This window comes from Neoarius graeffei, chromosome 23 (genome assembly GCF_027579695.1).
Source record: "Neoarius graeffei isolate fNeoGra1 chromosome 23, fNeoGra1.pri, whole genome shotgun sequence".
Taxonomy (NCBI): domain Eukaryota; kingdom Metazoa; phylum Chordata; class Actinopteri; order Siluriformes; family Ariidae; genus Neoarius; species Neoarius graeffei.
In genome coordinates this window covers 24,694,395-24,722,294 of record NC_083591.1, presented here as the reverse complement: position 1 = coordinate 24,722,294, position 27,900 = coordinate 24,694,395, and the positions used below count along the sequence as shown (strand labels likewise).

The window sequence follows — 27,900 nt, the reverse complement described above, 5'->3', positions numbered from 1 at the left end:
CATGAAGAACCGGGACAATAGAGATCTTGCAGTCACGTGACCGGAAAGTACACAACCCCCATCTTGTTGGTCAAAAACACCGCTGAATACTGCTGCACTCGTGTACAGAATGGATCAATTTCAACCGACGGACTACACGGCTCATTTTTCTAATGAACAGATAACTAGATATATGTCTAAAATAAACGATCTACAGATTTGTGACCCTTATGGCTTACCGGACAGAGTTTTCACGACCGGATTTTGAACTGCCAGCGGAATACCCGGACGTGTATGATTACCTCATTAACTTTCCCTCACTGTTCAGTGGTGAAGCACTGCGTGCTTATAAATCTCTGGACAGTTATCGCTACAGAAATTCAGGATTTGTCAGCGACTCAAATGTGGCATCTTGTAAACAAGAAAATAATCCTCAGTGGATGGGTAAGTCCCTTAAGTATTGAGTATAGCACTGACCAGCCGATTATAGAATAGAATAAGGTAATTCCAAATCGTCCGTCTTGTTTACATGGATCTGGCGTTGGAGAGGTAGAGGCTTGGCAGTGGAGGTTTGAGTAGCTGTTTTCTGAGCTTAGTCAACAGGCCGGCTCTGCCTGTAGCCTCGCTTTTGCTTCCGCTCCCGGCGCCGCCTCCTTCCCTTTGCTTCCAATAACAATCCACGGAGACCCCGCTGGTCTCGCCATCTCGTCCGGAATGTTATTATTATTTTTTTTTCTCGTCCGGAATGTTGTGCATGCGATGGAAATCGCTACAAACCGTCATTTTCTGCTGGAAACCAATGTCCAGTAAGTCCATACGGTTGTAGTGGATATTGAAGTCCGGTACAGATGAACAACACGCAAAAATACACACAAAAAACATAAAAAACGTGCACAGGTAGGGAGAGCTTGTAGCTGCAGCCGTTGTAGTAGAATTGTATATAGTAGGGTTTTCCAGAAGAAAAGGTAGAAGTAAAAGCAGAAGTAGAACCAGAAGTAGAAGGCGGAATATGGCGTTTGACCGACACGATGGCGTCTGTCACAATCTGGATCGGCTGTGACGTCACATGCAAGTGCTCCTTTGGCATTCGGTGAAAGATTCACACCTAATGACTCATTATATTCACGTGCGCCCTCTCGCCCACTGTTGCTTCGTTTTCCCGATTTACACGAGTGTCTGAAGATGGAGTTTTCAGAAATCTCCACTCTGCCCAGAATTTGCAAAAGTAGCTGTTTTCAGTGACTGAAACCTCCGTATAGGTGTGAATGAGAGGTGCAACTGAATAAATAAATATGCGTCTTTTTTATCCGGCTACATGTAGGCTATCACTGCGCAAAGCCTCTAATGTTGAAATGGTAGTAATATTTGTTAAAATAATAGTAGGCTAATTTCCACATTAATTGGTAAAATGGCCCAAGGGATGTGATGGGGGGATGGCCGTTTTATAAGGGGGATGATTTGAGATTTTTATTTCAGAAGGGGGATGCCTCCCCCCACATCCCCCCTCAACTCGAGTACTGCGTATAAGGTCATATTTCACCTGACATAGGCCCTTCGATTTCCATCACTAGAGCGCATCAAATTACTTTCGGTTTTGCCAGCATGGACGCGCTTCTTTTAAATGAAGGCACAGATGTGTCAGACATCGACAAAACCGTAAAGAATAAGTGGAGATGGGCTTGGCTAAATGAAATGGGCGATAATGGCAAGCTCCTGCTGCTGTGCCAAGGAAAAAGAAACAAAAACAGGCATCAGGTGTTGCCAAACTAGATGCCTTTGGCTTCACTGCGAAGAAGCAGAAAAAGTGAACTTTCACTTTACTTTTCTTGTTTCCTAGCTTTATTTCAACAGATTTTCTTATTTTTCTTTCTGTTCCACCCTTTTGAAAGCATGGTTCAAGTTCGACTGCACTTGCACTTTTCTCTTAACCACTGCTGTGCATTACTAAAGTATTGTTGAAATAAATTTGCACTTTGTGCTGAAAACTTGATGTTTCATCATGAATAGCCAGTAATGACAATGGTCAAGTCTTGCCTTAGCTTTAGTCATTGTTAAAATTATGTCAATGTACTATAAGTAGGGGCCTAGGGGATAATGGACAACACGGCGTTTAAAATTTGACGCATCGCTGACGTGGTAGGGGCCAACGACATGGAGCTTTTTTTTTTCAGTCAGATGATTTTTTTTTTGCTTTAATCCATGAAAATGAGGCATTGGGGAGAGCACAATTGGTGAAGGTGTTGTGTGTGCATGGGGATGTTCACAGCTACCCTTTAGTGTTGGTCCACATTCTGTTTCGAGGGGAGAAATTTAGAGTTCAGGCGGCGGTTAATCCTCGCCTCACCCACTCTATAATTTTGGGGACTGATTGGCCGGGATTTTGGGATTTAATGACGCACTTAGTGAAGAGTGGGTCCTGCCGTAGTTTAGCGGGGGGAGGTCCCGGAGTGGCATTGGCGGGAACAGCTGTCACAGAGCCGTCTACGTCATCACCGCGTCAGAGTGAGGAGCAGCAGGCTCCTCCTCCCTCTCTCGGGGAATCCCTCGCAGATTTTCCATTAGAGCAATCGCGAGACGAGTCTCTGCGGCATGCATTTGACGAAGTGAGAGTAATCGATGATCAAACGCTCCAGCCAAACGCCACCTGTCCTTCCCCTATTTTTCCATTATTAAGGATAGGTTATACCGAGTGACGCAGGACACTCAAACTAAGGAACAAATAACCCAACTTTTGATCCCAGTGAGCCGCTGGGAATTGGTATTCCAATTTAATCCCATGGCTGGACACTTAGGGCAGGATAAGACACTAGCCCGAATAATGGCCCGGTTCTATTGGCCAGGGATTCGCGGCAATGTCCGTAGGTGGTGTACGGCATGCCGCGAATGCCAGTTAGTAAATCTAGCGGCCATCCCAAAAGCGCCTTTGCGCCCTCTACCATTAATTGAGACCCCGTTCGAAAGAATTGGGATGGATCTCGTCGGGCCATTAGATCGGTCAACACGAAGGTATCGCTTTATTTTAGTTCTGGTGGACTATGCAACGCGATATCCGGAAGCAGTGCTGCTTCGCAATATCTCCACACGTAGTATTGCGGAAGCACTCTTCCACGTTATCTCCCGAGTCAGAATCCCCAAAGAGATTCTGACTGATCAAGGCACTACGTTCATGTCACGCACACTGCGTGAACTGTATGGGTTATTGGGAATCAAGCCGATCAGCACCAGCGTTTATCACCCACAAACGGACGGCTTAGTCGAACAGTTTAATCGCACCCTCAAAAACATAATTTAAAAATTTGTAAGCGAGGACACATGTAACTGGGATAAATGGCTCGAACCCCTGCTTTTCGCAGTGCGAGAGGTCCCACAAGCCTCAATGGGGTTCTCCTCGTTTGAATTATTATATGGGCATAAGCCGCGTGGCATCCTAGATGTGCTGCGGGAAAATTGGGGGGAGGGACCTTCCCTGTGCAAAAATGAAATTCAATACGTTATTGACCTGCGCGCAAAACTCCACACACTCACACACCTAACCCAGGAGAATTTGCGGCAGGCCCAAGAACGTCAAGTCCGCGTGTACAACAGGGGCACGCGCCTTAGGGAATTAACACCGGGAGACAAAGTACTCGTGTTATTGCCCACGTCGAGCTCTAAATTAATCGCCAGGTGGCAAGGACCCTTTGAGGTCACAGGGCGAGTCGGGGATATCAACTATGAGGTGAGGCGAACGGACAGGGGTGCGGCGTTACAGGTATACCACCTCAATCTGTTAAAACGTTGGAGCAAGGAGGTCCCCGTGGCGCTGGTGTCGGTGGTTCCAGAGAAGGCGGAGCTGGGGCCGGAGGTTCAAAAGGGAAAATCGGCATCACCCACCGCTCCGGTCCCCTGTGGAGCCCACCTCTCCCCGACCCAGCTTGCGGAGGTCGCCCGGTTGCAAACAGAATTTTCTGACGTGTTCTTGCCCCTGCCCGGCCGCACCCACCTCATAGAACACCACATTGAGACGCCCCCCCGGGGGTGGTAGTGCGCAGCCACCCTTACAGACTGCCCGAACACTAGAAAAAGGTGGTTCAGGAAGAACTCAAGGCCATGCTCGAAATGGGCATCGTCGAGGAGTCCCACAGTGACTGGAGCAGTCCGGTGGTCTTGGTACCCAAGGCCGACGGGTCGGTCCGGTTCTGTGTGGACTATAGAAAAGTCAACGCAGTGTCTAAATTTGACGCATACCCAATGCCTCGTATTGACGAGTTGCTCGATCGACTAGGCACGGCTCGTTTTTATTCAACACTGGATTTGATAAAGGGATATTGGCAGATCCCCCTGACTCCACTATCCCGAGAGAAAACGGCCTTTTCCACACCATTTGGCTTACACCAGTTCGTCACACTTCTGTTTGGGCTGTTTGGGGCGCCCGCTACGTTCCAGCGGCTTATGGATAGGGTCCTCTGCCCCCACGCCACCTATGCGGCCGCATACTTAGATGACATTATTATTTATAGTAATGACTGGCCGCGGCACCTAAAACACCTGAGGGCCGTCCTGGGGTCGCTGAGGCGAGCGGGGCTCACAGCCAACCCGAAGAAGTGTGCGATTGGGCGAGTGGAAGTACGGTATCTGGGCTTCCACTTGGGCAATGGGCAGGTGCATCCCCAAATCAATAAGACAGCAGCGATTGCGGCCTGCCCGAGGCCCAAGACCAAAAAGGGGGTGAGGCAGTTCCTGGGGCTGGCTGGCTATTATTGTAGGTTTATACCTAATTATTCGGACGTCACCAGCCCGCTGACTGATCTCACTAAAAAGGGGGCACCAGATCCGGTCCAGTGGATGGAGCAATGCCAGCGGGCTTTCTCTAAGGTAAAGGCTGCACTGTGTGGGGGGCCACTGTTACACTCCCCTGACTTTTCTCTCCCCTTTGTTTTATAGATGGACGCATTGGACAGAGGGCTGGGGGCTGTTCTGTCCCAGGAGGTGGAGGGGGAGGACTGTCCAGTGCTGTACATCAGCCGCAAGTTGTCGGTGCGCGAAGGCAGGTACAGCACCATAGAGAAGGAATGCCTCGCCATCAAGTGGGCGGTTCTCGCCCGCCACTACTATCTGCTGGGGCGCCCTTTCACCCTCTGGTCGGACCACGCGCCCCTGCAGTGGCTCCACCGCATGAAGGATGCCAACGCGCGGATCACCTGTTGGTATCTGGCACTCCAGCCGTTTAAGTTCGAGGTGGTCCACAGGCCGGGGGCGCAGATGGTTGCGGCGGACTTCCTCTCCCGTCGGGGTGGGGGTGGGGGGGGGGGGGGGTGAGTCAGCTGCAGGCCGGACGGCTGCCCAGCCTGAGTCAGGCGGTGGGGGTATGTGGCAGCGGGGGCATGGTCAAGCATCAGTCTGTGAATGGAGGGCAGAGTCAGGGAAGGTAAGTGGCGGAATCACTGCACCTGACGGGAATTAATCTGTGTTTGTGTGTCTTCCACAGTGACCGTGCCCTATAAGAGGAGAGGGTGAGCGGAGGAAGGGAGCTACTCCCAACCTGGATACTTGTGTGCGTGCGTGTGTGTGTGTAGTTAAAGCTGAAAAGCTACAATAAACGAGTTTTTGAGAACTCAGTTCTGGCCTGCCGTGCTTCTATGCTCCACCCACCTAGAACACTTGCTACACACACCTTTGCGGATGCTAGCACTGAGACAGGATCTAACGTCAGCCGTGTTCATCAAACTACATTGCCAGAATGTAGCCAGGGCAAGTCTGTCAACAAAGCAGCAACATCTAAATTAACCAATGCAATCACAAAATGGATTGCCACAGACTGTCGACCCATCAACATTGTTGAAGACCAGGGACTTCAACAAATTATCCAGATCCTCTCAGGTGACCCATCATACAAGCCATCTTCGAGGGGAACAATTGTCACAAGAATTCATGAATTGTATGCCAATGAAAAGGCAAAGAAGGTGGAGCAGTTGGCACAATATCTATACACTGCACTGACTGGAGGTCACTGGACATCAATAAGCAACCATAATTACCTCGGTATAATGGCATCGATGACAAGTGGCAACTTCACTTGTTTGATTTAGGTGTGTTGAAAACAGCTGAAAGGTTGATGCATGCGCAAATCATTTTCTTGAAGTTGCAAAGGAGTGGGATATAACAGACAAGGTCACCACTATAGGAACTGATAGTGCTTGAAATATGGTTATGGCTACCATTCGAGAATATGCCCTGTGTAGCACATATTATACAGAAGGAAATTACAGTGGCACTCCATGACAGCAGGTTTGTCGGTGCTTTAGCTAAGTGCCATAAAATAGTAGGACATTTCAAACATAGTCCAGCAAACACAATAGAGTTGAAACTTCAGCAAACCTCTCATGGCCAAGAAGAGGAGTTACTTGTCCAGGATCTACCTACATGCTGGAATTCAACTCTCCAAGTGATAAAGCGCATCCAGCACAACGAAGACCCACTGATGGCAACCCTAGTACAGCAGAAGCATAACTTAGCCATGCTAACCTCAGCTGAATATGACAGGCTGGCAAAGTTGCTGGAGCCATGCAGTTAAGGTGATTTCCCTCATCTCATTATCTCCAGCCACTTTATCCTGTTCTACAGGGTCACAAGCAAGCTGGAGCCTATCCCAGCTGACTACAGGCAAAAGGCAGGGTACACCCTGGACAAGTCACCAGGTCATCACAGGGCTGGCACATAGATACAGACAACCATTCACACCTACAGTCAATTTAGAGTCACCAGTTAACCTAACCTGCATGTCTTTGGACCGTGGGGGAAACTGGAGCACCCAGAGGAAACCCACACGGACAACATGCAAACTCCATACAGAAAGGCCCTCGCCAGCCACGGGGCTCGAATCCAGACCTTCTTGCTGTGAGGCGACAGCGCTAACCACTACACCACTGTGCCGAGGTGATTTCCCTCTCCAATTTTATGTTTTGACAAATACAATTCGATAGCCACTTTGTTATTTTGTAATTTAGAAATAATTGTAGGCTTTTTCCCTAAATGGGTGTGAATGAAAAGTATAGGCATTAATTCTGTGTATCTTGTGTGTCTGTAGGTATGTCACTGAGCTTCTGGGTGGTGGCAAATATGTTTCCTGCCCTGTTGTGCTGCCTGCACTCTGCCACCTCTTACGTAAGATGGACATCTCTGATGTTGACCCTGCCTATATAGTGTGCTTAAAAGCTGCATTCACAGAGGACCTCAACTGATGAAAGGAGAATGTAAACATGGCATGGCTAAAGGTAGCAACAGCTCTGGATCCCAGATTCAAGGACCTCAGATGCCTGCCCAGAAAAGAGAGGGAAGAGATGTGGCAAAAGCTGAGTGAGATACTGAAGGACAAAGAACTTGCATCACATCCCTCCAAAGAGGAAATGGAACCAGAGCCACCAAAGAAGAAGATGGCCCTCCGACTGATGGGGTCAGAGTCAGACTCTTATGATGAGGCACTATCCAGAGACAAGACTTTAGACAGGTATAGGGCAGAGCCCAGTGTCAGCATAGAGGTATGTCCACTACAGTGGTGGTCAGCACATGCAGGTGCCCACAGTAAGCTAGTGCATATTGCACAGAGGTACTTTGCAACACCTGCCTGAACAGTGCCACGTGAGACACTGTTTTCTTTGGCAGGCCACATTATGCAGAAGAAGAGGTCAGCTCTGTCATCTGAAAATGTCAACAAGCAAGTCTGCCTGAGCAACTAGTTAAAACAAAAGTAGACTTTATGAAATGGGTGGCTGGAGTCAAGTCACATGTTCACATTGTTTCAAGTAATCTCACTCAACTGAGAATATGAAAAGAGACTGTTCACTCATTCGTTACTACCATTCATTTGGGTGACATTTCATTTGTGTTACTTTACAATTTACAGGCAAGCTCTTTATGTTCACTTTGTAGCTAATGTTACTTTGTTACTATTATTGTTTTGTTTTTTACTTTGCAAATTAAGATATTCTAATTTTAACCCATAAATCAAACCTAAGATATTATAACAAAGTAAAAAATCAGATTCTCTCACCAGTTTGTAATTTCTTTATTCCAACACAACACCTGTATCCCCCCCATACAAGTCAACACTAGTAGTGAAATAACTCCATTCACTATACAAGTGCAACTCACACTCTGTTCCTTGTGTGAATGTATACTATCAATGCTGGAGATATCTGAATTACAAACTTAAATAAACAAAACTGAAATACGTTTCATGTGGTATGTCAATAATATTCAAATTTTATTTGTCACATACATAATCATACATTGTACAACATGCAGTGAAAAGCTTAGTGCAATGCTCCAAAAGTAGTGTATATCCATCCATCCATTATCTGCAACCGCTTATCCTGTGCAGGGTCATGGGCAAGCTAGAGCCTATCCCAGCTGACTATGGGCGAGAGGCAGGGTACACCCTGGACAAGTCACCAGATCATCACAGGGCTGACACAAACAACCACAGTCAATTTAGAGCCACCAATTAGCCTAACCTGCATGTCTTTGGACTGTGGGGGGAAACCAGAGCAATCCCACGCAGACACAAGAAGAACATGCGAACTCACCAATTCTCCAACAAATTTCAAAATGGGTGCGAGACACTGTGGCTTGTAGGCCTCTCCAGGTCTCCATCTAGGGAAAAGCTGAAAATTGGACTCATCAAAGATGACAACCTTACTCCAGTCCTATACAGTCCAATCCTTATGGTCTTTAGCAAACCTCAGCCTGGCTCTTCTTCGCTTTTCATTGATGAGGGGCCTTTTTCTAGCTTTGCATGACTTCGACCCTGCCCAGAGGGGCCTGTTTTGAACCGTCCTTGCCATGCACTTAACCCCAGCTGCTATTTGCCATTCTTTTTGTAGGTCACTTGAATTCATCCTACGGTTGTTGAATGACATTTGAAGGAGTTGACAATCAGCCCAGTCAGTGGAGAGTCATTTCGCCCTCTGCCCATCTGTAACCTTATTGTCCCCAATGTCTGCTCCTTGACCTTGTTCTTATGAACTGCTGTCTTTGAAATTTTGAGTATGTAAGCAACTTGACACTTACTGTATCCCTCTGCCAGTAAAGCCAGAATCAAACCCTTCTTTTTCCTCACTCAAAACTTTTCCCTTTGACTCTTTTGGAATGATGAATAGATATTTTTGTATTCCAATTAAATTTAAGGTACTACTAGCACTGGTTTTCACCATCCAACCTGGTCCTATTGCAAGAGGATAGTGATGACCACAGGAGTGGTTTTTATACTTTTCCTTGTTAAATAAGATTTGGTTCAGGTGCTCACCTAATCAGTACCTCATTAATTAAAATGGGGTGTGCTTGTGTTGGAATTCCAACACACACACCAGAATGAAATGGCTGTCATACATAGAGATGCTGATTTAAGAAAAAATTTGAAGTGGTTACATGAGAGGGGGCACTTCGGGGTCATCCACAAAGTCCTTGGAGACAGGCTTCTCTTCAGCTTGACAAGGCCAGGAGAGCTGCAGGGGACCATGGGTAGTGTGGACTTCTTTAGGGACAATGTTAGCCAGTTGTACATCAAAGCTTTTGCTGGGGTCAACTTCTAATCTCTGGCAACCAGAAATCACCCTGGAGAATGTAGCAGAGATAGATAGATAGACAGATAGAGAGAGAGAGAGAGAGAGAGAGAGAGAGAGACGCATGTGATTTGATGGAGATGAGTATCAGGACTGGAATCCCACATGACTTGTCGGATCCAACATAAAAGTTAAAGGAGCGGTTGGTCAGATATGAAGCCTGGAGGATGAAGAAAGACCACACTGATTAACACAGGAGAGTAGTAGATGCTTTGCAATGCATTTACTGCTTTCATTCCTTTATCTTCAGTAAATGTTTTATCCCTGTTACAATCACTATGGCCTAAATTACTAATTTGTTGATTAAAATTATCAAAGAAATACCACAGTAACTAAGATAGCAGGTGGAATTGGCCAAGAATGTCTGCAGGAGAAGCCAAGGTTCTGCATATACTACTTAGCGCCACCACTAAGAATAGTGACCAAAAACAAGAGCATGTATGGTTGGGTGGAATTAGACACCTTCAGACAGGCAGAGGTGCTTATAAATGCACATTTTTAATCCAAATGGGTTTGAAAACCTCACTGCACCAGAAGATTTTTGAATACAGCACCCCTTTTGCACCATACACTACCTATAAAAATACCAACCAAGTGCAAACAGGATAATACTGCCTTGTGCTCAGCCAAACTAACAACATGCCAGTGTTAACCAGCCAATTAATTTTGCCCTGGGAGAAAAATGAGTCCATATTATACAGTTACCAGCAAGTGGATATGTGGTAGTGAAGGCATCAGCTGTGGATGGAGAGGAGGCAGGTTGAACTGGCAGGTAACACAAGTCTCACCTGTGTCGGATTGCCAGCACATGATTTATGTGTGGTTTTTTTTGTGTGTTTGGTGACCAGAGAGAGATCTGAACAGCCCAGCGCTATGTATGTGTTGTTTGTGTGCCTAGAGTGCAATAAAAATCGCTGAAAAGTGAGAGTATGCACTGATTCACCACCTCTTTCTGATTTAGCCATGTTATAGCACTTTAGCAGTCACACTACATAATACACCTTAATATACATATATAAAATTAACTAATATGAGTAGTGAATGTTTTATTACCTGTCCTTTTCCTTTAAGGTCTCTGAAGTTCCATTTCCTCTGCAGCCACCACTGGTCAATTTATGAGTTGCTTTTTTAACTTTTACCTCTCCATGCATCTAAACGAACAAAACACAAACCCATATTTGTAATGACTGTAGGGATATAACTGTACACAGATCAATTATGATTGAATAATTTGCCTTTCTCAGAAATCTTCTGACTAGGTGTGTCCAAAGGGATCTAGCAAAAGGAACAAAAAAGTTATGCCAGCAGGTTTTTCCTTAAAGGACAGTTCACCAAAACTTATGGGGAGGGTTGCCGGGATTCAGCAAAATTCCCACCCCAACTACAACTTAAAAACTGCCACACAAAAAGACTTGAAAATATCCCCAAAAAGGTTTACTGTTTCGTGTTTGAAGAAAGAAACCTTTATTTGTCATATGCACACTTCAAGCACAGTGGAATTCATCCTCTGCATTTAACCCATCTGAAGCAGCAAACACACACAGAGTGTGTGAGCAGCCACACCAGAGCACCCAGGGAGCAGGTACCTTGCTCAAGGCCACCCCACATCAACCTAACTGCATGTCTTTGGATTGTGGGGGAAACCAGAGCACCCGGAGGAAACCCACACAGACAGAACATGCAAACTCCACACAGAAAGGCCCTCGCTGGCCACTGGGTTTGAACCCAGAACCTTCTTGCTGTGAGGTAACCATGCGAACCACTACACCACCATGCCAACCTTCTTCTCTGTGTGTTTTATTAGGAAACAAGTTAACAGTATCATGCATTTTTGATTTGCAGTGTCTATCTGCAATATGTGGCCATTATAAGTTGAACTTGGTATAATACCAAATTCATTAGCATGAATGAATAGATTATTCAGAGTTTTTTCTTCAGCAGATTACTCCAGTAGCCAGACCTAAACAGTACCTTACTGAACTCCAAAACAAAACAATATTTATATCAATAATTCCGTACAAACAAAAGAAATACTGAAGCTACCATTTCATAGACAGTGTGCTGTGCACAAGGCAGCAGCATATCACTGCTGAATCTCCAAAAAAAATTAATATAAAATTATTTTAAAACTTGTACATTCATTACACATATTTTTCATTGTTCAAAACATGTTCACCATTATTCAAAGAAACTCTCCGAAAATCATATGGTTATTATTCAGTTCAAGTTCAAGCACTTTATTGTCATTGTTAAGGCACAACGGAATTTCTTTTGTGCTGGTCCCAAAGGTGCAAAAAGTTAAGGTGTAAAATATTAAGACAAAAAAATTATAATGAAATGCCAGTTAAAGGATCACAGGTCTGACTGTGATCCCTGCTTTATAATAGATTCTGATAGTGTGTCCAGCAAACTTTTCTGATCTAACAAACTGAACTAAATCTGGTAGAATAACAATGTATTGATTTGGGAAAGACAGTGTTGTTTTAAAACATAGTTAGCTTGTATATTGCACTATAAATTGCCATTTGATAATAGTAGCCCTATTTTGTTTATTTGTTTGGTGTTTTCCACTGTAGAATGGTGAATTACAAATTGTTTGGAGATGGCTTTATTGTCCTTCCCAGATTGATGAGCAGCAACAGAGAACAGTACTCCATAACACCAAACTGCCAAATGTTCTACTTTAATAGAGGTAGACACACTTCTTGATTATTAATTAATATTGTATTTCATTGGTAACATCAGGCTACTAATTATTCTCTTAATCATTGGGAATGTAGGAAGGGTTTATTTATTTTTTCCCACCTGGTTTCTTGGGAAAAAAGACTACATATTTAAATCAGTTGTGCTTTTTTTGTTGTCAACAGAAGTTATTTGTTTATAGAAACTGATGAGGAGCACACAATTGTTATTTAGGCCCTGATAAATTTATATATACACATTGGCATCATCTGTATCAAGGTTCATTGAAGGTTCACTCAAGTACCTTGAGCATGGTGATAAGCAGATGGCCAGTAGTTTGAGATCTCTTTGCTGTGCTACTGTCTGGTTTAACCTCAGCAGGCAAAACCAACTGGAACACCTGCAAAAACACACACATGCACGTTACTGTTGTAATTAAAATATTTAAAATATCAACAATATAAATCAAATAAAGTTGAATTAAATTTAATTTGCATAGTATAGTTAATTATACTGGGCGGCACGGTGGTGTAGTGGTTAGCGCTGTCGCCTCACAGCAAGAAGGTCCTGGGTTCGAACCCCGGGTCCGGCGAGGGCCTTTCTGTGTGGAGTTTGCATGTTCTCCGGGTGCTCCGGTTTCCCCCACAGTCCAAAGACATGCAGGTTAGGTTAACTGGTGGCTCTAAATTGACCGTAGGTGTGAATGTGAGTGTGAATGGTTGTCTGTGTCTATGTGTCAGCCCTGTGATGACCTGGCGACTTGTCCAGGGTGTACCCCGCCTTTCGCCCGTAGTCAGCTGGGATAGGCTCCAGCTTGCCTGCGACCCTGTAGAAGGATAAAGCGGCTAGAGATAATGAGATGAGATGAGTTAATTATACTATGTTATAGGAGAAGACTCAGTGTCACGCATGACGCAGAAACCACGAGTTCATGGCAGCCTTCAAATATGGCCACCGCAAACTACGGCTCCCAGCAAGCACCACACCACCCTCCCTCTCCAGAATTCTAATCAGTGCTGCACCTCCCTTATCACCACTCAAACATTACTTTGTAGGGGCACAGCATTGTTCATAATTCACAGCCAGCTATTAGGTGTTCAATTGAAATGACTGTTTCTGTCACGTCCTGCATTACCTGTTGAGTTGTTGTTTTGCTCTTTACTGTGTCACGTTATGATGACGTCGGTTGGCGCGTCTAGACTTTACATATAAAACTGACATGCAGCAAGTTTTGAGAGGATTAAAGTTTTCCCGAGTTCGGGCTTTTAAACCGATCCGCTGTGTCTGTGTCTCCCCACTGTGTCAACACCTTTACACTGGTGACCCTGACGACTCTTTGGACGGTAATCCTAAGAGTTTTTTTTTTTTACCACGATGGAGGCTAACACTGTTGAGCTCAAGCTACTGGAGTTTTGGGAAGGTCATGCGGTGGTGTGGTTTGCTCAAGCGGAGGCTCATTTCGCGATCAGATGGATAACGGACGATGCAACAAGATATTACTATATGGTCACAGCCCTGGGTAGCTCAACCGCTGTCAGAGTCGTGAGTTTGCTGCAGAATCCTCCAGCTGAGGATAAATATGGCAGCCTTAAAGCGCTTTTGCTGGGGACTTTCGAACTGAACGATTCCAAACGAGCCCGCCGTTTGCTTTCATTGAGTGGTTTGGGTGACGCAAAGCCTTCGGAACTGATGGACCACATGCTGTCTCTCCTAGGCAAACATGAGCCTTGTTTAATCTTTAGGGAGCTCTTCCTTCAGCAGCTGCCAGGGGAGGTGAGATCGGTGCTTGCTGGTCCTTACATCAGTGGCCTGCGCGATCTGGCTAAGGAGGCAGATAAGGTTTTTTCTGTCATGCAGCACTGCAAGGCAGCTGTCCATCATTGTGCTGCAGAATCAGCGCCACCAGAGGGAGCTCTCGTCGCTGCAGCGCAACAAAGGATGCAAGGCCCGTGTTTCTACCACGCTCGTTTTGGGCCCAAGGCTACGAAGTGCCGCCCACCCTGCTGCTTCAGGGCATCGGGAAACAGGGAGGCCGGTGCTCATTTACAGCAATGAGCGTTGGCCATGCAGGCGATTTGCTGTTTGTTATCGATGCTGTTTCCGGACGTTGTTTCCTCTGTGACACAGGTGCGCAGGTAAGCATCTTGCCTGCTACGGACTTGGACATTCAGCAGGGTAAACGGGGTCCCGTATTGGAGGCCACGAACGGTAGTTCCATCCAGACTTTCGGTGAGTGCAGCGCCGTGGTGTCTTTCGGTGGACAACAGTTTACATGGAACTTTGTGGTGGCAAGAGTGTCCACGCCCCTACTGGGCACGGATTTCCTTTGCGCTCATGGCTTTCTGGTGGACGTTAGAAACTGATGACTGATCAGCGCAGAGACTTTTACCTCACTCCCCTGCAAACGTAGCTGTTCCAGTTCGTCCCGTCTGTCCAGCACCTTTGCGGCGAATGAGTTCTCACACCTCCTGGGGGAGTTCCCCGCCCTCACCCAACCAACTTTCTCATCCGGCATGGTCAGACATGGTGTGGAGCACCACATCGCAACCGTTGGTCCCCCGGTTCATGCGCGCGCTAGGCGCTTGGATCCTGGGAAGCTCGCCATTGCCAAGGCAGAGTTCGAGATGCTGGAGCGCCTTGGCATCATACGGCATTCTAACAGCCCTTGGGCTTCGCCATTACACATGGTTCAGAAGCCTGGTGGAGAATAGTGTCCGTATGGTGACTACCGCCGCTTGAATGAGGCCACTATACCCGACCGCTACCCTGTTCCTCATATTCAGGACTTTTCTGCCCGGTTGGCTGGTAAGATCATTTTTTCAAAGGTGGACCTCATCCGTGGTTATCACCAGGTGCCGCTGCATCCACAGGACATTTCCAAAACCACTGTCATCACTCCTTTTGGTTTGTTCGAATTCCTCTGCATGCCATTTGGGTTAAAAAAATGCTGCTCAGACTTTTCAGCGACTCATGGACAGTGTTCTGCGCGACCTGCCATTTGTTTTTGTGTACTTGGATGACATTCTCGTTGCTAGTACTTCCAAGGCTGAACACCTGGCGCACCTCAGGGTTCTATTTCAGCGTTTGAGCGATCACGGACTGATCATCAACACAGCCAAGTGCCAGTTTGGTTTGTCTGCCATTGATTTCCTTGGCCACCATTTCACGAGCAAGGGCGCAGCTTCACTGGCTGCAAAAGTGGAGGCCATATGCCAGTTCCCACGGCCGGGCACAGTCAGGGCCCTACAGGAGTTTCGAGGCATGGTGACTTTCTACCATCATTTCGTCCCACATGCAGCCCACCTCATGCATCCCCTCTATGAAGCTCTTAAGGGTAAGGCTGCTAAGCACACAGTTGACTGGACAGAGGAAAGGACTCAGGCGTTCATGGACACCAAGACAGCCTTGGCCAATGCCACCATGCTAGCACACCCGTCCCCGGATGCCCCTATTGCCATCACGACAGACGCCTCTGACTATGCCGTTGGGGCCATCCACGAACAGCTAGTTGATGGCGCTTGGCAGCCACTGGCCTTTTTCAGCCGACAGTTGCGCCCAGCTGAGAGGAAGTACAGCACATTTGACCGAGAGCTGCTAGGCCTGTTCCTGGCCGTACGACACTTTCGTTTCTTGTTGGAAGGCCGAGCATTCACTGCTTTCGTGGACCACAAGCCCTTAACCTTTGCTATGGCCAAGGTTTCAGAGCTGTGGTCTGCCCGGCAGCAGCGTCAGCTTTCCTTTATTTTGGAGTTCACAACGGATATCCGTCATGTGGCAGGGAAGGATAATCATGTGGTGGACTGTCTCCCTCGTCAGTTTGCGGGGGCAGTACATCTCGGGGTGGATTATATCCGCATGGCAGCGGACCAGGTCCATGATGCTGGCGTTCAGGCGTACAGGACTGCCATCAGTGGACTTCGTTTGGTGGATGTTCCTTTTGGCAATGCAGGTGTCATCCTGCTTTGTGATGTATCCACAGGTCAGGCCTGACCAGGGCTTTGAACCGGTTCAAGGAACGAAAACGAAAACCGGGAACTTTTTTTCTATTTCACATGGAACAGAAACGAAATCAGAAACTTTATTATTTTTTATGTTCCGGAACAGAAACGCTTATTAAAAATAATGGCAACCGGTTAATACCGGTTTTTATTTCGTTCCTCAAAGTTTCCGTAGCCTACAAATAAAAAAGTCATTCTTCTCCTGCGCAAGTTTCTATGACCCGCTGGGGTTCACTTCCTGTGTGACGTTCACTGACTGAATGGAGAGAGCGGGAAGATGGACTACTATCACGTCTCCACGTGATAATAAGTGAGTAAGTGCATTACTGAGTGTCTGAGCAAAGAAGAGCCTGAACGTTGCAACCTCCCTATTTGCTGTTTGTAAAAATGTATCAATTGTTGCCCTTCCCACGGGAATCATCGCGGGCTCGAGAGACGAGACCTGACGAGTTAGTTCGTTGGTAGCAGAACAAAATGTCTGGACACAAATCGGGTTTTCAGAAAAGGAAAGAAAATAAACGGAGGGTCGAAAATACAAAAAAGGAGGCAGAAAATGCAAAACGAGTTTTAAGGTAGGACAAATGGTTACTTTTCTGAGGCAGCCTGCCGTGGCTGCAGGCTTTCAGTTGTGTCATTGAATGGTTACTTTTCTGAGGCAGCCCGCCGTGGCTGCCTGCAGGCGTATTTATTATAGCCCATTTAGTTAAAATAGTTGATATAAAATGTTTATAGATATAGTTATGTGATGGTTGTCCTGATTTAGACTGGTGTTTTTTATTTTTTTTTGGGGGGGGGGGGGTTGCGCGATGTTGCACCCGGGTCCAGATTAGGGCAGAACCGGCCCTGACTACATTTCAGGTGTAGTTTGTTTTATGTATGTATGTACTTGCATAGATGTGTACTTGGTCCGCCAATATGGCGCCTAACAAAATCTCGCAGCGCGGTGACGTCATGCGGTAGCCCTCTATAGGGCCTGACTAGCCTTTGGTAACACACTAAACGAATTATCTTTCATTTTTGGCACTTTTTCTGTTTGTGTAGCTGGGAAGACATACTGAGAATCCAAATCGCCAACATTTGAAATAATAATTGTTTTGAATTATTTCTTGTCTTATTTAATGAAGGTTGTAATAGAATTAGCCTACATTTGGCTTAAGCTGGATGAGACAGAGACATAATTTTATAGCCATTTGTTAAACAGCTGACAGGGAACGTAATTAACCATTCCGGGAACAAAATTTTTTTGTTCTAACCGGTTCGGGAACGTCTATTTAATGGTGGAACCCAAAACTGGAAACGTTAAAATTCCGTTTCTGTTCGGAACGAACCAATAGGAAAAAAATTCTGGTTCAAAGCCCTTGGCCTGACCCATTGTTCCTGGCAGTTGGCGCAGGCAGGTGTTTGATGCGGTGCATGGCCTTTCCCACCCTGGCAGGAGAGCATCACAGAAGCTGGTGGCAGCAAAGTTTGTTTGGCATGGCCTCAAAAAGAATGTTCGTGACTGGGCCGCCGCCTGCCTCGAATGTCAGCGGGCTAAGGTGCACCGTCACTCCAAAGCCCCTCTTGAAACCTTTCATGTCCCAGAGAGACGTTTCGACCACATACATGTGGACCTGGTGGGACCCTTGCCGACCTCCCAGGGCTTTATGCACCTGCTCACTGTGGCTGACTGCACCACTCATTGGCCCGAGGCCATTCCACTCCAGTCCATCTCCACAGCTGATGTCGCGCGGGCATTCCTGAGCACATGGGTAGCCCATTTTGGTGTCCCTTCTGACATAATATCAGACCGCGGCTCGCAGTTCACATCGGAGTTATGGGTTGCAGTCACCAACAGCCTCGGAACCCAGATACACCGCACCACAGCCTACCACCGCAAGCCAATGGACTATGTGAGCGGTTTCACCGTTCATTGAAAGCCGCATTACGGGCAAGCCTCCGTGACGAAAGCTGGGTGGATCGTTTGCCTCGGGTAATGTTGGGGCTGCAGGCTGCTCCCAAAGAGGATCTACTTTCTTCTGCAGCCGAATTGGTCTATGGGCAGCCTCTGCGGGTGCCAGGTGATTTCTTGCCTGATGTTACCCGCCCATGGTCTGCTGGTCAGCAGCAGCAGGCGCACCTCCAGGGTGCCCAGATTTTTGTGCCAGTGCCCACCTCTCAGCATGGCATGCCGCGTTCACAGCTCTTACCAGGACTGCAGGATGCGGCATATGTTTTCATCCGTCATGATGCTCACCGCAGCCCCTTGTGCCCGCTCTACAATGGTCCGTTCCGGGTGCTGGAAATGGGGGACAGATTTTTTTGTCATTGATGTCGGGGGCAAGCGAGACCGGGTGTCAGCGGACCACCTTAAACCCGCTCACTTGGACTTGGATTCTCCGGTGGTGGTTGCCCAGCCCCCGCAGCGGGGCCGTCCACCATCTACCACGCTTCCACAGTCCACAAACCCTGAACTTCCTGTTCCTGCGGTCCCAGCGCCTGAGGGCCAAAGTAGTTTTGGCTGAGCACTGCGCCCACCTCACCGGATGAACTTGTCTGTCTTTGTGAATTCTGGGGGGGCATGTGTAGGGGCACCGCATTGTTCATAATTCACAGCCAGCTATTAGGTGTTCAATTTAAATAATTGTTTCTGTCACGTCCTGCATTACCTGTTGAGTCGCTGTTTTGCTCTTTACTGTGCCGCGTTATGATGACGTCGGTTGGCGCGTCTAGACTTTACATATAAAACTGACATGCAGTAAGTTTTGAGAGGATTAAAGTTTTCCTGAGTTCAGGCTTTTAAACCTATCCACGGTGTCTGTGTCTCCCCACTGTGTCAACACCTTAAGCATTTTTCCTCCATCTGTTCAATGTGAAGTACTGCTCAGTGTTATGTACCTGACCGTACCAAGCCTTTACACACTATACTGCCTATCTTTGACTATGACCTTACTTTGGCCTTTCCCTAGTTTGTATTTTGTCCTGCCTGACACACTGACTGCACCTCACATGATCCTTACTTCTCCTTGACTATGAATTGGATTATGTTTTGGATTTGTTTGCCAGTTTGCTATGAACTCTTCTCCATAATTCAATTCAATCAACCTTTATTTGTCCCCCAGTGGGGCAATTCGTTTCACAACGGCACCAAACATACTATAAAAACACAAAATACACATAAATAAATACATCAATACATAAATTGCATATAATTGCATCTGTAAATTGCCTGCATATCTGACAGAATACTTTGCCAACATCATGGATGCAGCAGAGGAGACAGCAAATTGCTCTTTCAGTGCAGGGAACATCAGGAGATGTTAAGTGAACTAGATATCTACATTTCACAACTCACAGACGCCGTATCGTAAGCTCATGCACTGTAGTGCATAATCTTTGTATGCTTCTTGAGTATATAAAACACACACCGTCACTGAGTAAATAAAACGCGCACCACCACTTGTTTGCTCTCTTTTCTTCTTTGTTTTTTCTGGCACTAATGATTTTGGCATGCTCTGATGTTATTGTCAATTTCAACAAATCTAAGCAGTATTTTCAAAGTCATATGACTTTTTGTATTCAGCACCAGTTCAGCTACAATAATATCTATATTATATGTATACCGGCGGTGTAGTGGTTAGCACTGTCACCTCACAGCAAGAAGGTCCTGGGTTCGAGCCCAGCAGCCGGCGAGGGCCTTTCTGTGTGGAGTTTGCATGTTCTCCCCTGTGTCTGCGAGGGTTTGCTCCGGTTTCCCCCACAGTCCAAAGACATGCAGATTAGGCTAATTGGTGGCTCTAAATTGACCGTAGGTGTGAATGGTTGTTTGTCTCCATGTGTCAGCCCTGTGATGACCTGGTGACTTGTCCAGGGTGTACCCTGCCTCTCGCCCGTAGTCAGCTGGGCATAGTCATCCTGTAGAACAGGATAAGCAGCTACAGATAATGAATGGATGGATGTATACCATGATTGTACTTTTAAAAAATTAACAGGTAAATGAAGATGTAAAAAAGCAGTTTTAGAACTGTGTTGGAATCTGTGAAAAAAACAATACCTTACCCATTGTGACAAACTGTTTTGGTCACTTGAGGTGATTCTGTAAAGTCTTCGGAATGTATCAAGCACAAAAACTTAAATCTGTTCCATCGATTTGGACAATTAAATGACCATCAACAGGGCTGTGAAATAGAAATGACAAAATCCGAGGAAACAATTTTAGCAGGGGGTCTGGGGGGAGCAGCCCCCCAGGAGCTGGGGGCCTGGGGCCCACAGGGCCCCAGAAGCTGAACAGATTTTGTGTATATTGATAGATTTGAAGCATCTCCTGAAAGCAAATATTTTCTCAACCATGCCATTTAATTTGAACTGTTTATTATTATTATTATTATTATTATTATTATAAATTGAATATATAAATGTGAACAAGATGGTCTACCTGGTAATCTATAGTTCGACAGCTTCAATTTCACCAATTCCGCATGTTTTTTTCCTTTAACATGGTCAACCAAACGCATTCTTCCACCAGAACCGTACTTCACATCCTGATGGCACAAGATGCAGTAAGCTTTCCCCGGTTCTTTTATCTTCTGTATGTGCTCATTCACTACCGACTTTAAACTCCAGCCATCGCCAATTCCATGGATTTCTGATGCCGTTTTCCTTGTCAAATGTTTTTGACATCGTCGGTCTCACCGTCCTCCCTCTGAATGATGTCCCTCCGTGACACGGACATACCGCGAAATTCTCCTTTTCAAAACCGTTGATATCGAAAGCGTGTTTAAAGAGCACAAGATTCGCGCCGTGGTTTGTAAGCATGGCGCAAATGCCGTAAACCGGTCTGTCATTGTCGCAAAAGAAACCTACCCCCCCCCCCCCATTTTTATTGCAAAATTAGATGATTTACTAAAATGATATTTTTGGCGGCCAAATTCGCGGAATTCCGCGGATTTTTCACAGCCCTGCATCAAAAAATGTATGCCCTATTGTTTTGGGATTAAGAGTTGGCAGTGGGAGGGGTAATCACTCTTCTCATTGAATGGAATGGAATTTTGTACTCTTCTCATTGAATACCCCTCCCACTGCCAACCCTTCATCCCAAAACAACAGGACATACATTTTTTGATGGCCATTTAATTGTCCAAATCAATGGAGCAGATTTAAGTTTTTGTGCTTGATACACTCCTAAGACTTAACAGAATTACCTCAAGTGACCAAAACGGTTTGTCACAAAGATAATGTACTTTCACAGATTCCAACACGGTTCTAAAACTGCTTTTTACAACATCTTCATTTAACTGTTATTTTTTAAAGTACAATCATGACATACAAACTAAGATATTATTGTAGCTGAACTTGTGCTGAATACAAAAAAAGTCATGTAAGTTTGAAAATACTGCTTAGATTTGCTGAAACTGACAACAACATCAGAGCATGCTAAAATCATTAGAGTGCCAGAAAATACCCTCAGACCCCAAAGGGTTAAGTTAAATGTACTGTTAAAGCTCTCAGAATCGTCCCATGTTCTGTCTGCCCTGATAGACGTCAGGGCTGATGGCAAATTCATCGACAGTGCAGTCATCCAGAAACTCCAGTGTAGCGTGTATCGAGTGTGGGTGGAGCACAGAGGACGGCAGGACAATGCTTGGAGGCAGATAAATCTATTTATTTTCACAACTTTTCAGTCTAAATACTTCCTTCCATACACACACACACACACACACACACTTGTCTGGTCCCGGGTTGCGCTCCCTCTCCTCTCTCTCTGCCTCCTTAAATAGGGAGCGGTTACTGGGAAAACACACACACAAACACAGGTTAATTATCCTCACGTGTCGCGATTCTGCCACTCACCTTCCCTGGCTCCACCCTCCTGTCACAGACCGGCGCTTGACCACGCCCCCGCTGCCACATACCCCCACCGCCCGACTCAGGCCGGGCGCTCGTCCGGCCCGCAGCCGACTCCCCCCCCCCTTGACGGGAGAGGAAGTCCGCCATGACCATCTGTGCCCCCGGCCTGTGGACCACCTTGAAGTTGAAGGGTTGGAGTGCCAGATACCAACGGGTGATCCGCACGTTGGCATCCTTCATGCGGTGGAGCCACTGGAGGGTCGCGTGGTCCGAACAGAGAGTGAAAGAGTGCCCCAGCAGGTAGTAACGGAGGGCGAGGACCACCCACTTAATCGCCAGGCACTCTTTTTCAATTGTGCTGTAGCGCCCCTCATGCACTGACAGCTTCCGGCTGATGTACAGGACCGGGCGGTCCTCCCCCTCCACCTGCTGGGACAAAACGGCCCCCAGCCCTCTGTCCGACGCATCGGTCTGCAACACAAAAGGGAGAGAGAAGTCAGGGGAGTGTAAAAGTGGCCCCCCACACAGTGCAGCCTTTACCTCAGAGAAAGCCCGCTGGCACTGCTCCGTCCACTGGACCGGATCTGGCGCCCCCTTTTTAGTGAGGTCAGTCAGCGGGCTGGTGACGTCCGAATAATTAGGTATAAACCTACGATAGTAGCCAGCCAGCCCCAGGAACTGCCTCACCCCCTTTTTGGTCTTGGGCCTCGGGCAGGCCGCAATCGCTGCTGTCTTATTAATTTGGGGACGCACCTGCCCATTGCCCAAGTGGAAGCCCAGATACCGTACTTCCACCCGCCCAATCGCACACTTCTTCGGGTTGGCAGTGAGTCCCGCCCGCCTCAGCGACCTAAGGACGGCCCTCAGGTGTTGTAGGTGCCGCTGCCAATCATTACTATAAATGATGATACCATCTAGGTAAGCGGCCACATAGGTGGCATGGGGCCGGAGGACCCCGTCCATCAGCCGCTGAAACGTAGCGGGCGCCCCAAACAGCCCAAAAGGAAGTGTGACGAACTGGTGTAAGCCGAACGGTGTGGAAAAGGACGTTTTTTCCCGGGATAATGGAGTCAAGGGGATCTGCTAATATCCCTTCATCAAATCCAATGTCGAGTAAAAGCGAGCCGTGCCTAGTCGATCGAGCAGCTCATCAATACGAGGCATTGGGTACGCGTCGAATTTAGACACCGCGTTGACTTTTCTATAGTCCACACAGAACCGGACCGAGCCGTCGGCCTTGGGAACCAAGACCACCGGGCTGCTCCAGTCACTGTGGGACTCCTCGACGATGCCCATTTCAAGCATGGCCTGAAGTTCTTCCCGAACCACCTTTTTTTTGTGTTCGGGTAATCTATAAGGACGGCTCCGCACTACCACCCCCGGGGGCGTCTCTATGTGGTGTTCTATGAGGTTAGTGCGACCGGGCAGGGGCGAGAACACATCCGAAAACTCGGCCTGCAACTGGGCGACCTCCGTGAGTTGGGTCGGGTAGAGGTGGTCTCCACAGGGGACCGGAGAGGTACATGATGCCAATGACCCTTTTTGGACCTCCGGCCCCAGCTCCGCCTTCTCCGGAACTACCGACACCAACGCCACGGGGACCTCCTCGTTCCAGAGTTTCAGCAGATTGAGGTGGTAGATCTGTAGCGCACCCTCCCTGTCCGTTCGCCTAACCTCATAGTCGACGTCCCCGACTCGCCGTGTGACCTCAAAGGGTCCTTGCCACTTGGCGATTAATTTGGAGCTCGACGTGGGCAACAGGACGAGTACCTTATCTCCCGGAGTGAACTCTCTAAGGCGCGTGCCCTTGTTGTACAGGCGGGCTTGCTGTTCCTGGGCCTGCCGCAAATTCTCCTGAGTTAGGTGGGTGAGCGTGTGGAGTTTTGCGCGCAGATCCATAACGTACTGAATTTCGTTTTTGCTCTGTGAAGGTCCCTCCTCCCAATTTTCCCGCAGAACATCTAAGATGCCGCGCGGCTTATGCCCATATAATAATTCAAACGGGGAGAACCCCGTGGAGGCTTGGGGGACCTCTCGCACTGCAAACAACAAGGGTTCGAGCCACTTATCCCAGTTACGTGCGTCCTCACTTACGAATTTTTTGATAATGTTCTTGAGGGTGCGATTGAACCGTTCAACTAAATCGTCCGTCTATGGGTGATAAACGCTGGTGCGGATCGGCTTAATACCCAGTAGCCCATACAGTTCCCTCAGTGTCCGTGACATAAACGAGGTGCCTTGGTCAGTCAGAATCTCTTTTGGGATTCCAACCCGGGAGATGACGTGGAAGAGGGCCTCCGCAATACTGCGTGCTGAGATATTGCGAAGAGGCACCGCTTCCGGGTATCGCGTTGCACAGTCCACCAGAACCAATATAAAGCGGTACCCTCGTGTTGACCAATCTAATGGCCCGACGAGATCCATCCCAATTCTTTCGAACGGGGTCTCGATTAATGGTAGGGGGCGCAAGGGCGCTTTTGGAATGGCCGCTGGATTTACTAACTGGCATTCGCGGCACGCCGTACACCACTTACGGACGTCGCCGCGAATCCCCGGCCAATAGAATCGGGCCATTATCCGGGCGAGTGTCTTATCCTGCCCGAGGTGTCCAGCCATGGGATTACAGTGAGCCGCTTGGAATACCAATTCCCGGCAGCTCTTTGGAATTAACAATTGGGTGACTCGCTGTTTTGTCTGAGTGTCCTGCGTCACTCGGTATAACCTATCCCTCAAAATGGAAAAATAGGGGAAGGACGGGGTGGCGTTCGGCTGGAGCGTCTGACCATCGATTACTCTCACTTGGTCAAACGCATGTCGCAGAGTCTCGTCTCGCGATTGTTCCAGTGGGAAATCCGCGAGGGATTCCCCAATAGAAAGAGGAGGGGCCGGTGGCTCCTCACTCTGTCGCAGAGATGACGTAGACGGCTCTGCGACCGCAGCTCCAGCCAAAGCGACACCGGGACCCTCCCCTGTCAACTGGCAGGACCCACTCTTTACTAGGCGTGCCATTAAACCCCGAAATCCCGGCCAATCAGTCCCCAAAATCAAAGAGTGGGTAAGGCGGGGATTAACCGCCGCCTTCACTATCGATTTTTCCCCTCTGAAATGTATGTGGACCGACACCAACGGGTAGCTGTGAATATCCCCGTGCACACACAACACCTTCACCCCTTGTGCTCCCCCCAATGCCTCGTCTTGCACCAGGCTTTGGCGGATTGAGGTCTGATTGCAACCTGAATCCACCAACGCCTGATATGTAGCCCCTTGTACACTTACCGGTATGCGATACGCTCCGGCCCGATCGAGGGCAGCCTCTGGCGCGTCGGGGATCCGCACCACCGCCCCCACTTCCATCGCTGCGCACTGTTGCTGCAGGTGGCCCGGTTCCCCGCAGCGCCAGCAGACCGGCCCGGGCCTTCCCTCTGCAGCTGTGTTCTGGGGCTCACTCACCTGAGGGGGGGGGAGAGACAGACACAGAAGGGAGAAACGGGTGGGCACCCTGGGTGCGGCGGGCCGGCTGGGGTGGAGCCGGCCCCCGCCTCCGCAGTGGGGGAATGGGGAGAGGACGGGACACGGGAGGAGGGGGGAAAGAAAGAGAGAGAGAAGAGGAGAGAGAAGCTGATGACGTCCGCTGTCCTGCCGCCGGAACAGCCGCCAGATGATCCTCCGCCAGTTCCACGGCCTGATCCAGCGACGCCGGGCGGTGGCACTGGACCCACTCCGCGGTTCCGGCTGGTAAGCAGGTGATGAACTGTTCCAGCACCACCTGGTCGATGATTCCCTCGGCGTCGCGATCTTCGGCCCTCAGCCACCGCCAGCAGGCGTCCCGGAGCTGCTGGCCGAACGTGAACGGGCTGCCGACTTCCTCCATCCGCAGAGCGCGGAAGCGCTGGTGCTGCTGCTCCGGTGTGCGCTCCACGCGCTGGAGGACAGCCCGGCGAAGGTCGGCGTAGGCCAGCCTGCGGTTGGCGGGGAGCTGTAGTGCGGCCAGCTGCGCCTCTCCCGTCAGGAGGGGGAGGAGGCGCGCCGCACGCTGCTCCATCGGCCACCCCGAGGCTTCGGCGACCTACTCGAACAATGTGATGAACGCCTCGGGGTCGTCCTGCGGGCCCATCTTGGTCACGGTGAGGGGAGATGGGCCCACGGCCGGGGCGCTGGTGGACCCCGCCGCCGTGAGGAGACGCCGGAACGCCTCTCGATCTTCCTGCTGGGCCAGCACCAGGGCTTCGAAGCGGCGCTCCTGCTCCTTTAGGAGCGTGACAAGTGCCTGGTGCTGGCTCTGCTGAGCCGTGGCGAGGGCGTGGACCAAGTCCGCAAACGGGGAGGATTCCATGGGGCTGCTGTGTTGGTGCTGCACCTTAATTCCCGGGTTTCGGCACCACTGTAGCGCGTATCGAGTGTGGGTGGAGCACAGAGGACGGTAGACAATGCTTGGAGGCAGATAAATCTATTTATTTTCACAACTTTTCAGTCTAAATACTTCCTTCCATACACACACACACACACACACACACACCACACACACACTTGTCTGGTCCCGGGTTGCGCTCTCTCTCCTCTCTCTCTGCCTCCTTAAATAGGGAGCGGTTACTGGGAAAACACACACACAAACACAGGTTAATTATCCTCAGGTGTCGCGATTCTGCCACTCACCTTCCCTGGCTCCACCCTCCTGTCACAGACCGGCGCTTGACCACGCCCCCGCTGCCACATCCAGATACCCACACAAGAACTCACGCAACCAGTAAGCATTAAGGCCATTGACGATGGACCCCGGGGGGGGGGGCGTCACTACCCGCACACTGCCGGTGGAGCTTCAGGTCAGTGCTTTACACATGGAGACAATCTCTCTTTTCATCATCTGTGTACAAAACCAGGCCATTATCCTAGAATTTCTCTGACTACAGCACCACGACCCACATATCTCTGGCAGGACGAGGAACTCAAACAATGGGCCCAGTCATGCCAGCAGGACTGCCTCCACCTGCCTTAATTCACCCTAGCATCCACCTTAGTGGACAGCCCTGGTCCCATCAGCACCATTCACATCCCACCATGCTATAGTGCTTACAGGGAGGTCTTCAATAAAGGGAGAGCTAGTGGACTACAACCTAACTGGCTTTACAACTGCACTATCAACCTCCTCCCAGGTACCATGTCTCCACACTGTCGCATCTATCCCCTAGCTATTTCAGAACAAAAGGTCATGGAGGAGTACATACAAGAGGCACTGCAGCAGGGTTACATTCGTTCCTCCACATCACCCGCATCAGCTGGGTTCTTCTTTGTTGAGAAGAAAGGAGGAAGCCTCAGACCATGCACTGATTACTGGGGCTTGAATCAAGTCACAGTGAAATACCCTTATCCCCTACCTCAGGTTCCCTTGGCATTGGAGTGGCTGTGCTCAGCATGGATCTTCACTAAACTCAACCTCAGAAGCACCTATAACTTGGTATAGATTTGAGAGGGGGATGAAAGGAAAATGGCATTTAGCACTACTGCTGCCACTTTGAGTATTGTGTAATGCCATATGGGCTATCTTGCATGCCCAGTCTCTGTCAGTGCCTGATTAACGACGTGCTCAGGGACACGCTCAGCTGCTACGTCATCACCTATATAGATCACATTCTCATCTACTCTCCTGATAAGGAGAGCCACGTAAAGCATACGAAGGTTGCGCTTGGCCAGCTCCTGGACAATCATTTGTACGTCAAGGCAGAAAAGTGTGAATTCCACATACCGCAAATCACATTTCTGGGCTATGTCATAAATGCTGGGGGAGTCAGCATGGACAAGGACAAGATATTGGCAGTGAT

The 27,900-nt window shown here is 48.4% G+C and overlaps 1 protein-coding gene across 5 annotated transcripts in view; it reads right to left on the bottom strand.

Annotated features, from left to right (window-relative positions):
* Positions 1–8,012: 8,012 nt before the first annotated feature.
* Positions 8,013–27,900, bottom strand: part of dnaaf11 (dynein axonemal assembly factor 11) — a 107,119-nt gene continuing 87,231 nt past the window's right edge. For 3 of the 5 annotated variants that reach the window (XM_060905954.1, XM_060905955.1, XM_060905956.1), the window contains exons 10-13: positions 12,565–12,660; positions 10,632–10,729; positions 9,385–9,570; positions 8,013–8,621 (exon numbers count right to left, since the gene is read on the bottom strand). In XM_060905954.1, coding sequence (XP_060761937.1) covers positions 8,561–8,621; positions 9,385–9,570; positions 10,632–10,729; positions 12,565–12,660 — 441 coding nt within the window. In that variant the 3' untranslated portion in view covers positions 8,013–8,560. Of the gene's footprint in view, positions 9,571–10,631; positions 10,730–12,564; positions 12,661–27,900 lie in introns of all 5 variants that reach the window. The other 2 variants (XM_060905957.1, XM_060905958.1) reach the window with 2 other exon arrangements.